The sequence below is a fragment of the Ascaphus truei genome, chromosome 1 (assembly GCF_040206685.1).
Source record: "Ascaphus truei isolate aAscTru1 chromosome 1, aAscTru1.hap1, whole genome shotgun sequence".
NCBI lineage: Eukaryota > Metazoa > Chordata > Amphibia > Anura > Ascaphidae > Ascaphus > Ascaphus truei.
Window position 1 is genome coordinate 532,176,694 of NC_134483.1, and position 14,705 is coordinate 532,191,398.

General features: G+C 44.5%; 1 protein-coding gene across 6 annotated transcripts in view; it reads right to left on the bottom strand.

Moving 5' to 3' along the window:
- SLC4A11 (solute carrier family 4 member 11) overlaps positions 1-14,705 on the bottom strand; it is a 253,507-nt gene that overhangs the window by 110,257 nt on the left and 128,545 nt on the right. For all 6 annotated transcript variants that reach the window (XM_075572646.1, XM_075572644.1, XM_075572647.1 and 3 more), the window contains exon 3: positions 11,862-12,020. In XM_075572646.1, the coding sequence (XP_075428761.1) occupies positions 11,862-12,020 (159 nt within the window). The remainder of the gene's footprint in view (positions 1-11,861; positions 12,021-14,705) is intronic.

Consider the following 14,705-nt stretch of genomic DNA (forward strand, 5'->3'; position numbering starts at 1 on the left):
TGAAAGCCGCTTGTACTGTCCCCGAATATATTTGTATATAGTTATCATATCCCCTCTTAGACGCCTCTCCTCATAAGTTAGATTGTCCGTCCCCTTTATTAATTTGGTGGCTCTTCTCTGCACTCTCTCTAGTTCCAAAATGTCTTTTCTAAGGAGTGTTGCCCAAAATTGTACTCCATATTCCAGGTGTGGTCTTACCAATGCTTTGTAAAGGGGCATCATTATGTTTACTTCCCTTCTATCCATTGCCCGTTTAATGCCAGATAAGATCTTGTTTGCCTTTGCAGCTACTGCATGACTTTGGGCACTATTGCCAAGCCTGCTTTACGCCAATCTTCTGGTACTGAGCCTGTGGAAACGGAGCCCTTCAAAATTAAACCTGCATCTTCCATGTTGAAAATACTGGATTATTTCTAAAGGCGCAATCTCACCCACAATAAACATTGAGCGAGTAGTTTGGCAAGTGGAAGTAGATTCAGGCCGGAAATTGAACTCGCAAACCTGCGCTTTCAATCCCCACACTAACGATGGCGCCAAGCCTCCTCGCACATCAACCAAAATCTCTGCAGTTTAGTCCCTGTGCTGTGAAAGGTGCTTACAAGGCTATGTCAAATAAACGTGTACGTGTGCAAAGCTGGCCCCTGTGGTATGATGATTGAGACACTGAGATCACGTGCGAAAGATCTATAGATGAACCATGGAGTCTTCTCAGAAATGGCTTCCATGCTACATTTTGTCTCCTAATATAATATTGTAGACCGTCTACAGGAGGTAGAAAGACAAACTTTGGTGCGGCGGACGAACAAGCAAAAAGTCTGCGGTGCCGGGGACAGTATCTGCCACGATGGGCCAAGGACAGTGTCTGCCACGATGGAGGGGGGTGGCATGCATCTGAATGGGACCCCCTGCAGCGTTACCCCTTCGGTGCCGCGATTACCGCAGTCAGGTGACCACGGCACCAGACACTGTTAGGCTTGCTACATCTACATGTGAAAGCATGTAAGGGATACAGTTTTATGGCAGTGTGTAGGAAGCCCACCTCGCAGTCGTCTCCTGATGTTCTGGAGAAGCGTGGCATCAATGCTTCCCTAGCACAGGGAAATGTACATTGCTGGCATCTCACGCAGACATCAAAGCCCTACAGTAGGAGTGAGGCGTTGCCGTCTATTGTGTGATTGGTCATAAAATCTAAGGAAATATGGCTCTATTGTGTAGTGAATAAGTCTCCTCCAGCCCCAGACCTCTTGCCGCTAGTCAGTCGTCTCTATGGAATATAAAAGGTTACACCACATGGTGCCTTTTAAAAGCAGTACTTCATGTGCGGTGTATACTAGCATTGGTGGGTGAGCTTCCAGTGTGTACAGTGGGCTCCTTTATTTTGATTGTGCAGGAGTTGGGAGTCTGTTACAAACTTTTTTCCTGCCTGGTTGGGATTGCAGTGGTTGTAGTCTGATACATTGCTTACCTATCACACCCGATTGGTGTATGTCTCTGTCTTTAAACAGGGGCTTGAAACGAATCATTGAGCCTGTGTATAATGTGCAGTGTAAGTGAAATTGTATTGTGGTCAAGTCCTGTTTGGATTAAGGGTGGAGTTAGAACAAGGGGTAGAAACGAGATCTATTGAACTACAATAAATTGTTAGCACCTAGTACTCCACTGTTGCAACAATGAGCAGGATTGAGAATGTCACTCAAACCACATCTCGCCCCATGTATGTGCACTTGGAGCAGCTGTTCCTGTGAGCGTACTGCTGTGAGAAGTGTGAGCAGGTGGTCTCTTTAGAGTCAGAGATTGCTGATCTGAATAGGCAACTTGCAATATTGAGGGACATTTGCAATCTGGAAAGGAGTTAGTACTCCCTGGCTGAGACTAGTGGTGCAGAGGGGGGGCGTGTGAGTGAGGAACAGGCAGAGGTAGGTAGCTGGATAACAGAAGGGGAAGCAGGGAAAAGCAGAAGAAGGCATGCCAGTTCTGAGCTGACCCATCCCAATAGATTTGCCAGATTGAGTGAAGATATTGGGTCTGTCAGGGCAGGAATGGCAAGGCTGGGGGAGACCAATTCCTCTAGCAACCAGGGGAACAGTTCCTCCAGCACAGAGGACTCAGGATACTCGGAGAACAAGAAAGGTTGTGGCATTGGGGACTCTTTTAGAGGGTAGAGAGAGCAATCTGCTGCAGTGACAGCATGAATTGAACAGCTTGTTGTCTCCCGGGTGCTCGAGTTCGGCACATTGCGGATCGGGTAGACATATTGTTGGGAGGGGCTGGGATTGACCCTGCGGTCTTGGTACACGTTGGCACCAAATGACAAAGTTAGAAAAAGATAGAGGGTCCTAAAAAATGATTTCATGGATTTAAGCTGCAAGTTTAAGGCAAGGACCTTCCAAGGTAGTATTTTCTTAACTACCCCAGGGAGGCCGTTGGAGCTTAGGGAGGTAAGTGCATGGCTAAGAAAGTGGTGTAGGAAGGTAAGTTTGGGATTTTTAGAGCACTGGGAGACCTTTTCTGAGAGGGGCTATCTTTATAGTAGGGATGGACTACACCTCAACGAAGAGGGATGTTCTGTGCTAGGGGGGGCGGGGCGATGATGTTGAAAAGGTTGGAGATTTTAAACTATGAAGGCGGGGGGGGGGACAAGCAAGATGTAATACACTAGAAAGAATAGATAGGAATGGGGAAAATAGTTAGGTCATAGAGGTAGAGTGGGGGACGTTGTAGTTTGGCAAGCAGGGAGGCACTCATTAAATACAGATACTACTAGTAAACTTCTAAAGACTAAATTCAATTTACGCAGAAAGGAAGGAGCAGATAAGATAATAGTACAGGTTGAAAAAACCCTGAAATGCATGCTTGCTAATGCAAGAAGCCTGACAGATAAAATGGGGGAGCTTGAATTAATAGCTGCAAGGGAGCAGTATGATATCATAGGCATTACTGAAACATGGTGGGATGAAACCTATGACTGGGCAGTTAATTTGGAGTGTTGTTCCCTTCCACGTAACATATAGAGAAAGAAACAAAAGTATAGTGCAGTATGGGTAGATTTTGTTTGGCTGTAAGTAGAACAGTGGAATAAAGCCTTCTCCCATGCTCCTGGTAGTACAACAGGCAGTGGCAGATTTCCCGTTAGGCCCGGGCCTAGGGACACAAAATTTGGGGACAGCAAAAATGTCCGCCCCCATATACTTTTTCCTCGCTCTCGGGCCTATAATGAAGTCACTTAGCTGTTGCGTCCCCCTCCTTACCCAACGCCCTCCTTCTGAACCGCAGCGACGTCGCCAGCATGTCACACAGCGCCTCGTTGCCATGGCAACGTCGTAGCATCAAATGACGTGATGTCGCGCTCCCATGGCAACGCGACACCGTGCGACGTCACATTATTGATGTCCGCGGCGTCATTTGATACTGCGTTTCAGAAGGAGGGAGGGAGACGGCCGCCACAGCTAAGTGCCATGGGGCACCACAGGCAGCGACGGGTTAAACCCACAGGTGTAACAAAAGGTGTGTAGATCCCTAGTATACAATCCTCTGTAATACGGCCAATGCACGCTCCATATAAATCAAAAAGAAAGGCAAGGCATGGTGCAACACCTTTTATACAGCGAAGACACAAGTACTACACTTTCTTCTCCTTGTACAAGTCGCATTTAGACAACGCAGGGTCAAACAGCAGAAGTAGATGCCTTCCCCCCGCTCCTCAGCACACTCCAGAGATCGCTTGTTGTACTAACATGACCTTGTGAGTGGCCTTCCTTTATTCCCCTGTTCTACTTGCAGCCAAACAAAATATAGACAGACTGCCCTATACTTTTTGTCTCTTTCTATATGTTACGTGGAAGCATAATCGCATACTGACACACACACACACACACACACACACACACATTACATGTGTATGCCACCCCTGCTCATGTCTGTATTCTTGGTTTTGTAGTGTGCATACCAGTAAAAATCTGTTGACATTCTTGTATTTCTCTTTTTGATGGACATTTTTTGAGTGCTAGGATCCTCCCTTGTTTTTGTTCTAGTGATCGGTTACTTTTATGTCTGAAGCACTTATTCCCATGTCTGTTATTTTTATTATTTATATGATTGTCACGTGTATTACTGCTGTGAAGCGCTATGTACATTAATGGTGCCATATAAAGACATACATGGGAGAAGGATTGTCTCAGTGAGTAACGACACTGACTGGCACTGAGTTTGAAGCGGAACTTGGCTCAATTCCCGGTGTCGACACCTTGTGACCTTGGGCAAGTAACTTTATCTCCCTGTGCCTCAGGCACCAAAAAACATAGATTGTAAGCTCCACGGGGCAGGGACCTGTGCCTGAAAAATGTCTCTGTAAAGCGCTACGTAAAACTAGCAGCGCTATACAAGAACATGCTATTATTATTATTACATGCATACATAACATGGTCTCATTTCAAATAAAATGATCAAAAAAAATCAAATTACATGGGTTAAACAAAGACTTTACATTTTAGAAAGGAAGATTTTAATAAATTGAGGAATAGTCGTCTACAAGGAAGAAAATTGGGGTGACATTTTTTGCAGGAATAATGTGGAAGATAAAATGGGCGGTGTTTTAAACATTGTTAGAAAAGCGCATGTTATACCCACGGGTAGTAAATATAAAAGAAACAAGTGAACCAATGTGGCTAAATAAAAAGGTAGGGAGGAACTGGAATAGAGGCAGCATTTAGATTCTTACATTCAAAAAGGGACGGAGGCATCGTATCCGAATTATAAGGAATGTAACCAAAGGGACGGAGGCATCGTATCCGAATTATAAGGAATGTAACCAAAGGGACGGAGGCATCGTATCCGAATTATAAGGAATGTAACCAAAGGGACGGAGGCATCGTATCCGAATTATAAGGAATGTAACAAAAATTGCAAAAGGGCAAGCAAATTAGCAAAAATGTAAAATGAAAAAAGGATTGCAATAGAAAGATCAACCTTAAAAGTTAAGTATCTTAACAAAAGGATTAGAAAAGAAAATATAGCAAATTATTGAAGATAAGGAAAAAGCAGAGGTATTAAACAAATTATTTGCTTCTGTATATACCAGGGAAGAATTCATTTCAATAGTAGTGCGCAGGAGGAAGCCACAACCTCCATATTAATGAACAATTGGTTAACTGAGGAAGAAGTGTATAGGCGGCTTGATAAAATTAAACTAAATAAAGCACCAGGCCTCAATGGCATACATCCAAGGGTTCTTAAGAAGCCAAGTTCAGTAATAGCCAAACCATTACATTTAATATTCAAGGACTCCATTTCCACAGGCTCAGTACCAGTACCACAAGATTGGCGTAAAGCAGATGTGGTGCCTATATTTAAAAATTGAGCTAGATGGGGAATTACAGACCTGTTAGTCTGACATCAATAGTGGGGAAACTACTTGAAGATTTAATACGGCATAATATTCAGGAATACCTAATGGATAACAAAATTATTAGTAATGGTCAGCATGGATTTATGAAGGATAGATCTTGCCAAACTAACCTTATTTGTTTCTTTGAGGAGGTAAGTAGGAATTTAGACCAGGGTAATGCAGTTGATGTGGTCTACTTAGATTTTGCAAAGGCTTTTGATACTGTTCCACACACGAGGTTAGTAAAAAAAATAAAGCAAATTGAACTCGGTAAAAAATATTTACACCTGGATTGAAAACTGGTTGAAGGACAGACAACAGAGAGTTGTCATAAATGGAACCTTTTCAGGTTGGGCTAAAGTTGTGAGTGAGGTACCTCAGGGATCGGTACTGGGACCCCTGCTTTTTAACTTGTTTATTAATGACCTCAAGGTTGGCAGAGAGAGCAAAGTCTCCACCTTTGTTGATGATACTAAATAGTAATAGAATCACAGCAGGATGTAATTTCTCTTCAGAAGCACTTGGAGAGACTGGACACTTGGGCAGGTGAATGGCAGATGAGGTTAATGCAGATAGATTTAAGTAATAATCCCCGAAGAACAGGGCATTACTGGCCAATAATGCCCTGGCTGGAAGAGTTGAAGGCCCGAGGCGAAGCCGAGGGACTTTAACCCAGCTAAAGCATTATTGGCCAGTAATGCCCTGTTCTGAGGGGATGATTATTATTATTATAGGCTAAATGTAGACTTTTTTTCATAAATAGACACTTTTGTATAGTTAAATAGATTTTTTATTCAAATAAAATGGTAAATACATGAAACCACCTCTATATACGCTTACACTGCAGCTATCTATATCCACACACTGCCATCCCCTCTATGTATGTATACACACACACACACACACACACACACACACACACACACACACACACTGGAGCCACAATCATAAATGCAGCCACTTACTAAACGTGCACTCTCCCCCTCCCCCCCACCTCTACACACAACACAGCACCTCTACACCCCCCCACACACAAACACACAACACTGCACCCCCTCTACACACAACACAGCAGCTCTACACACACGCATGATACACCCATAAACACTGCTGCTGACACACACACACACACACACACACACAAACTGCTGCTACCCACACATGTTACACCCATAAACACTGCTGCTGACACACACACACACACTGGAGCTCTACACACACACACACACACGCAGCCACAAAGAAACTGCAGACATCCACTAACTTCTTTGCAGACTCTATCCCCCCCCCCCCCCAGAGCTGAAATTAACGGAGCTCTGGAGACCCCCTACTTCAACCCTATATAAAATAGCAAAAAAAATCCACCTTGGATTGCCTCTTTAAAAGTGAAGCAGGTCCTGTAGCAGAATGTATTCCCCCTTCCAGTGCATGGATTGTAAGCGCTTTGGGTGGGGGACCCTTTCACCTAAAGTAATGTGTCGTTCTCTCTATTTGTATTGTTTTCCCCGACTGTATTATACACAAGTGGTTAGGTCTCTGGTTATATTTGACTCACTCAGTCGGACATTGGAACAAAATGACGGATCAATAAACATTCGACTACCAAGCTGGACGACTGACATTTTTTTTTAACTTAATTATCAGACCTGTAAGAAAGAACAGTTCATTTAGCGGAAAAGAAATACATGTGTAAGTCCGACTCGCTGTAACACCTATTATACGTGTGCACCTACAGACCATCTGCCCTCGTGGACTTCCAAACCGATCACACGCACAAGAAGGAATCCAAGCTGTGAACGCAGGGGGCCCCGCTCTAATTAGGAATGAATAGCCTGAAAACTATGCTCGCATGTTCAATAATTCACCGCTCCCCTGCACGCCGGCGTCTCTACACGCGGCTTTACCCTTATGAACATACTTTAGATCAGAAGCGGCCAACTCCAGTCCTCAGGGACCACCAACAGGCCAGGTGTCAGGGATAGCCCTGCTTCAGCACAGGTGGCTCAGTCAACTAAGCCACAGATTCAGGCACCTGTGCTGAAGCAGGAATATCACCAATACCTGGCCTGTTGGTGGCCCTTGAGGACTGGAGTTGCCGCCCCCCCCCCCCCCCCTCCTGCTTTAGATAGGAGAGCAGACGCTGGGACACAGGATCTCAGGCTCGGCCCGCGCTTCCCATCTGTCTGTGCACGGGATAAAGTAAATAAGGGCTGCATTATTTATACGGGAGCTGGGTGCCGGCAGTAAACAGATGGAGATGCCAGTCATCTGCGGCAAGGACCTGGCTGCTGCAATCTACGCGGGAGAACACCCTGCGTGTAAGGAACACCCTACGATCATGGTAAAAGCGCTGTGTCGGTTATGCATGGCATCACCCCCTGGCATTGGTGTTCGAGGCAAATCCAGTGTAAGGTAAAGAGACTCCGAATAGATGGGCGAGATGCCCGGTATAAAAGGTTTGTAGGACAAATGACTCCAATAGTCTGTTAATTGCACCGTTTATGCTGAGATATGCATACACAGACATACAGGTGTAGCAGGTTTTATTCATCCCCCATAACTCCCTATACCCAGGCATGCCTCTGACTGTCCCAGAGTTTCTACTGTATTCAATGGTTACTGTGGTATACAGCAACATTCTGTACCACAAGAGAAAACAATGAAGCTTGCTACATCCAACACTACTTCTTCACAGATAGGATGTAAAGCTTTGGTATAATTCTATTTTCAGATATGTAAACGTGTATATTTAATGTAGCAATCGCACAGAATTGGACCTTTAGCCATGGCGGATTAGCCGCAATGATAGCGCCACAACTCACCGCCGGGCAGGTCGCCACTGTACAAGTGACCGAGCAGGGCGCTCCTAGTCACGTGACCACCCGACGCTCTGACTTCCGTGACCGCTCGCACTCTGACAGGCGGCAGAAGCGCGATGACCTGTACAATGGCGACCTGCCCTGCGGTGAGTTGTAGTGGCGGTGGACAGCCTGCGGTGCTTTGATCACGGCCGAAAGGTCCCAGACCAGAAATCGCATGCTCGTCCATTGTGTACAGTGACCTAGAACTGTAATCAAAAGCTCATTCCGTGCGGCCGTAGATATAAATAACGGGTCCATACAGTACATTATCACACCCAGGTCTCCGTCAGACATAAACCACAAAGATTTACTGTAATTAGGAGAGGTCTTTCAGAAGGAGAAACCAAGGTAAACTTTAGGAAAAGAGTAAAAAAAAAAAAACAACTAACATTAAGGCGACACTGAGGATAAATATAAAAATAATATATATCTACAAACGTGTGATGTGAATTGCAATCCTGCAGATATTTTATTGAAAAATACAAAAACTAACAAGCAGTAAATTGATGTCCTTACAAATACATCTAAAAATATATAAGTATATTTCAAAAGCAAGACGGCAGATAAGGGAAAGAAAGGGGAAAAGTACAGAGACTTAAAGCAAAACTACACAATGGAGATCAATAAGATTCGTACATCACGTGTGGCAAAATGTAACATTGTTACAATATTCTCTTATCTGAGCTCTCTCATTTTAGAACGATTTATAGCAAGCGTAAGCAATTTACTATGTGGTACTTTGTATTTCTCAACAAAATATAACTTCAAGCAATACAAACCTATAAATAAACCACTGATAAATAAATCAGTTACAGAGTGCCGTCATAAGCCCTAACATAGTAACAAAGGACCTACACAAACCCTTTTCCCCTCACTGCCCCTTACCTGGGGATCTCCCTCACACTCGGTACACGCCAAGTACATTCCCTCCCCACCCCAAGTCAAACCTCACCTTTTAAATGAAGCCATCAGCCCAGACTCATGGCTACTGTCCTGGATGGCCCTCCGCCAACTTAAAATGGAAAAAAAACTGAGCTCCTTATACTTCCTCCCAAACCTGGCCCTATTTCCTCCTTCCACATTACTGGGTGAATGTTAGTACTACCAACAGTAGTCTAAGCACGCTGCTTAGGGGTCACACTCCACTCCTCTCTCACATTCAAAAGGTAGCAAAAACCTGTCGCTTTTTCCTCCGCAATATTACAAAGATACGCCCTTTCCTCTGTTGCTCGACTGCAAAAACTCTGACTCAGGCCCTCATTCTCTCCCGCCTCGATTACTGTAACCTCCTGGTGTCTGGCCTTCCTGCCTCCCACCTGTCTCCCCTACAATCTATCCTAAACGCTGCTGCCAGAATCACTCTACTCTTTCCGAAATCTGTCTCCGTGCCACTGCTGCTGATATCCCTCTCCTGGCTTCCTATCAAATCCCTTATCAGACATGCAATTCTCCTCCTCCCTTTAAAGCTTTACACTCTTCAGCTCCCCCTTATATCTCGGCCCGAATTTCTCGCTATGCACCATCCCGACTCTTGCGTTCTGCTCAATGATGTCTTCGCTCTACCCGTCTTGTATCTAAATCCCTCTCCCGTCTTAAACCTTTCTCACTAACTGCCCCACACCTCTGGAATGCCCTTCCCCTCAATATCCGACTAGCACCCTCTCTATCCACATTTAAGACCCACCTTAAAACACACTTGCTTAAGGAAGCATATGAGTAGCTCCATGGCTGATTAACATCTCATACAAACCTTGGCCCCTTGCAGACGCGCTTACAAGAACGTCCTCCCACTGTCTCTGTACGTTCTTCCTACCTACCAATTCGATTGTAAGCTCCTCGGAGCAGGGACTCCTCTTCCTAAATGTTACTTGTATGTCTGAAGCACTTCTCCCCTTTATGTATTATTTATGATTGTCATGTGTATTACTGCTGTGAAGCGCTATGTACATTAATGACGCTATATAAGACATACATACAGTCTAAATCCAATTAACTTAACAACTACTTGGTATGTTTCTCTGAGTTGATTAGCCAAACCCCTCTCTTAATTATTAGTCAAGTGAATGTGTTTAGAGTACTTAAGACAGTCTATCTTGGCTGTGAGCCATATGGCTGTGTAACATCTTAAGTATCATTTTTAAAGTGTCTGTGGATTTAATTTTGGAGATGAAGACTAAAAGAATAACTGGACTCTGCACCACAACAACTTTGCAACTATGAGAACGTGACTTTCTAAATGCTGTGATTATTTGTACTCTTCCTATCCTCCTATAACCGGGAAGTCTCTCCTCCTGCATCTCACTATGCCCTCCCTATTGCTTTTTCTATTTACGGTTTCCTCGCTCGTTGGGGAGTGTCTCCAACTTCCCCACTCCCCTCCTATCCACATAACTTCATCTCTCCCGTACACCTATGCATGTGCCTATACACTGCACCATCATGTAAACACCTCTTTTCCAACAACTTCTTTACCACTCAATAAAAGCACCCCCACAAATCCTCTATTCACATCCTCTATCTACTCCTTCTTGCTGCGGGGGATATCTCTAGTAGTCCTGGACCCAGCCATGTACACACCTGCTCTCATCCACGCCTCCTTGCCACCTCTTCCCCTGCTAAATGGTATTAACCTACAGTATCTAATTTAATACTGACTAACCTTAAAACTCGCCCCACAAATCTGACATCCCAACAGTCTGCACTCATGGCTATTGTCCCACACCCACAGTCACTCCTACCAACCATTGTGGCCAAGCACTGTCATCTACTGCACTTATTCCCTCTCCTGCTGTCTCTAAGCCTCACAACATACAACTTAGATTGTAAGGTGTTTTTGGCAGGGATTTCCTTTCCTATTGTTTGATTTTGCTGCGCGTATTGTATTAATGTAATTCCCTGTACTGTATTCTTTGTGACACGCCGAGTACACTTTAGGCGCTATATAAATAAAGCTATACATACATGCACACAGTCGCTCCCACCAACAATTGTGGCCAAGCACTGCCATCTACTGCACTTATTCCCTTATCTGCTGCCTCTAAGTCTCCCAACATACCACTTGGATTATAAGCTGTCTAGGGCAGGAATTTCCTTTCTTATTGGACTTATTATGTTGCACTTATTGTATTATAATTCCCTGTACTGTATAATCTCTTCTATAAAGTGCCAAGAACACTGTTGGCGCTGTAGAAATGATATACATACAGTACATATCTCCAGAACCAACCCCATCAGCAAGACCGTGCAGCATCATTGATGTCCCAGAAAATGGAGACGACCCGACGCGCCAACGTTGACGGTAAAGATATGTAAATGGTTTACGAGATGCTACATCAAGTTTTCTGGTCAGAGAAACGTTTACTGAAAATAGAGCTTTGGGCCACGTTACAGCGACCCCGGGAGGTGCCACTAACCTCACGGCAAAGAAGTCGTGTCTCACATATTTGCTCTGGGTTAGATTCTAACCAGGATCAGTTCCCTACTTGGGATGTCCCTGCCCTGGGATGTCCCTGCCCTGGGATGTCCCTGCCCTCCCTGCTCTGCTAAAGGCGGGCAGCGCACAGTAACCCTGCCGGTTTTACAGTGGTTTGCAGCTGCCTCGGATACCGAGCACGTACCTGCTGCACTCTGGGGCACTTCCAAGTTGACATTCACAAAAAACCTGATGCTCTCTCCGGAAACAATGGACGAGTGTACAGTGTCGAAAAGCTCCTCTCCACCACCTCCTTCCTCCTCCTTAGGGTCACAGCCGTCATCGGTGTCGCACTTAAGGTAACCTGGAATCAAAGAAACACATTGGGGAATGAGAAACATGGCGTTTGTTTGAAAAACTCAACACATTTTATAGGATTTTATTATTATTATTATTATTATTATTATTATTATTATGTATAGGGGTCATGGCACATTTTATAGGATATTATTATTACTACAGGCAGTCCTCGGTTATCCGACACAAAGCGTTGCTCAAAATGGCGTCGGATAGCGAAGCGTTGTAAAGCGAATCACGTTTTCCCATAGGAACACTTCAAATCAAACGTTCTGTTCCTGAAGGCATTTTTAATGCTAAAATACACAAAATATTTTACTCAAGCAATAAGATTATGCTGCACACTCATACATTATGATGTAAAGATTCTATGTATTGAACCCAGAACTGTATAATAAAACTGTTAGACATGTTTAAGGGCCTAAACACACCACAAAACCCTCACACAGACTGATCTGGATGATTTCCCTGACTGCAGCTTTCTGATTGACATAATGCTGCAACTTTGCAAAGCGTCGTAAGAGCGTCGGATAAGCCCTTTTGGCGTCGTAAAACCGGCCAATGGGATACATTGGACAGCGTCGGTTTAGTCATTCGTCGTAAAACGAAGCGTCGTAAAACGAGGACTTACTGTATTATTATTATTATGTATAGGGGTCTTGGCACATTTTATAGGATATTATTATTTTAAAAAGACCAGTCTCTGTGGGAACAGTGAATTAAGGTCTACAATAAGGAATACTGGCCTGGGGATTCCCTACGCTCCGAAAGAGCATCTCCGCTCGATCCCACATTATCCGCCGTTAACTTGAAGAGCTGTAAACTGGATCGAGCAGAGATGCCCTTCATCGGAGCTTGGTGAATCCCGCTGCAATAAACCTGATGGGAGATGAAGGACCCACCCACCCTGGAAGTTTGAAACGTTGTGATCTTACATAGTCACCTGCTCCATTCAAACGCTATGAATCATCCATGGAGAAATGTGCAGCAATTAGACACACTACAAAAACACAAGTCTTTGGGGGGAAAAAGCTCATTTCTGACGGACCAATTTAAGTTCTTCACAAATATAGTGCAAGGGTGAAGAAAAAGAATCGGATTTTAAAGAAAAACTACACGCAAAAAAAAAAAAATAGAACAAAAAAGGTCATTTCACTGAATATTAATTATTCCTAATGAGAATAATAACAGAATGCAGGACCATTCGCTCCCAGCAGGAAACAGGACTTTATTTAATGGGTAATAAGCCAACAGACTTCCACTTGAAGGGCCAAAATATACACATTAAGGTAAAACAAATGGTAATGTCTTACTCACCAACCCTCGCTGCGGTGGAGGAATGCTCCCCAGGGCAATTAGAATTGTGTATATTATGACACGCACACTTTTCAGCTAGAGCACAGGCGGAACAATGGATGCCATAGAGAAGCCATGTTCCAATAGCCCGATGTTGCAATGATAATCTTGGCCGTGCAACCAGCACCTCAGAAACGGATTTATCCAAATGACGGATTATGGTGCAGATCTGTTGTCAGATTTGGCCGTCAACCAAAACTCCACTATTAAAGCCTACATAAGCCTGCTTAACCTTTTGGCTCCAGAGAGGCCAGCAGTGACTGGGTTAAAGTGCCTAAATAGGGCCAAATGAAACAAATGGAAAAGAAATGCATTGGTTTTTGTTGGACGTACGTGTTGCTTCTTTCCCAAAGACAATACAAATCCGAGAGATGTACCGTACAATAGGTGTGACAGAGGCCAATCTCTAAACACTATTTTCATTATAAAAAAGCATAATAAAAATAAAGCAAAGACACAGAAAAATGTAAACTATCAAAAATGAACGTTCATATCTACTAAAGCAGTCTTCTGCCATAAGGCGCAGTCCATGCTGTCGATGACCGCGCACGATCACATCGTGTTAAGGCATTGATCCCGCCCATAGACCACGCGGGCGACAGCAGGAGGGGTTTCTCGCCGCGACTGGTAGGTCACGTACGCGGTTCGTCCAATGAGGGCGAAGCAGCTCTGTGACGTCACACGCATCTAGCATGACCGAAAAACGCACCCGCTTCCTGCGGGTAACGTCACGGAGGCGAAGGCTGTATGGACGCAACCTAAGACACCCCCTGGTGCTGCGAAGTAATCTTCCAGGGCTGGAAAGATCGATGGCGGCAGAAGGCTACTTGGTAGATATGGACCAAGAGGTCTAAATCATCGAGGGAGGCAGAAGGATGACATCCCAGGAGAAGGAAACCTCATCAGATGCTACCACCAACTGAAGCAATAGCAGCAATGTGTTAAATTAGCTTAAAACTAGGCGATTGATGCATATTTATACAAAATAAGCCATTTGCAACTACTGTTGAAAGTATGTAAATGCCCGTGTGACAGAGGGTTACTGCCCTGGCTTGTGTTCGGTCTGTTCCTTGTCCCCTTTTCCAATTGGCTCTCAGGCATGACATGGGTATTAAAGCAGCAATTCCCCCCCGAGAAGCGTATAGGAGCTTAACACAGGTCATGAGTCTTGTGCCCTCTGAGCATGTCCTGCTCTTTAACCCAAGAAATATCTAGCTTGTAAAGGCAGGAGTGGCCAACTCCAGTCCTCCAAGGGCCACCAACAGGTCAGGTATTAGGGATATCCCTGCTTCAGCACAGGTGGCTCAATCAGTGGCTTAGTCTAACACTGAGACAC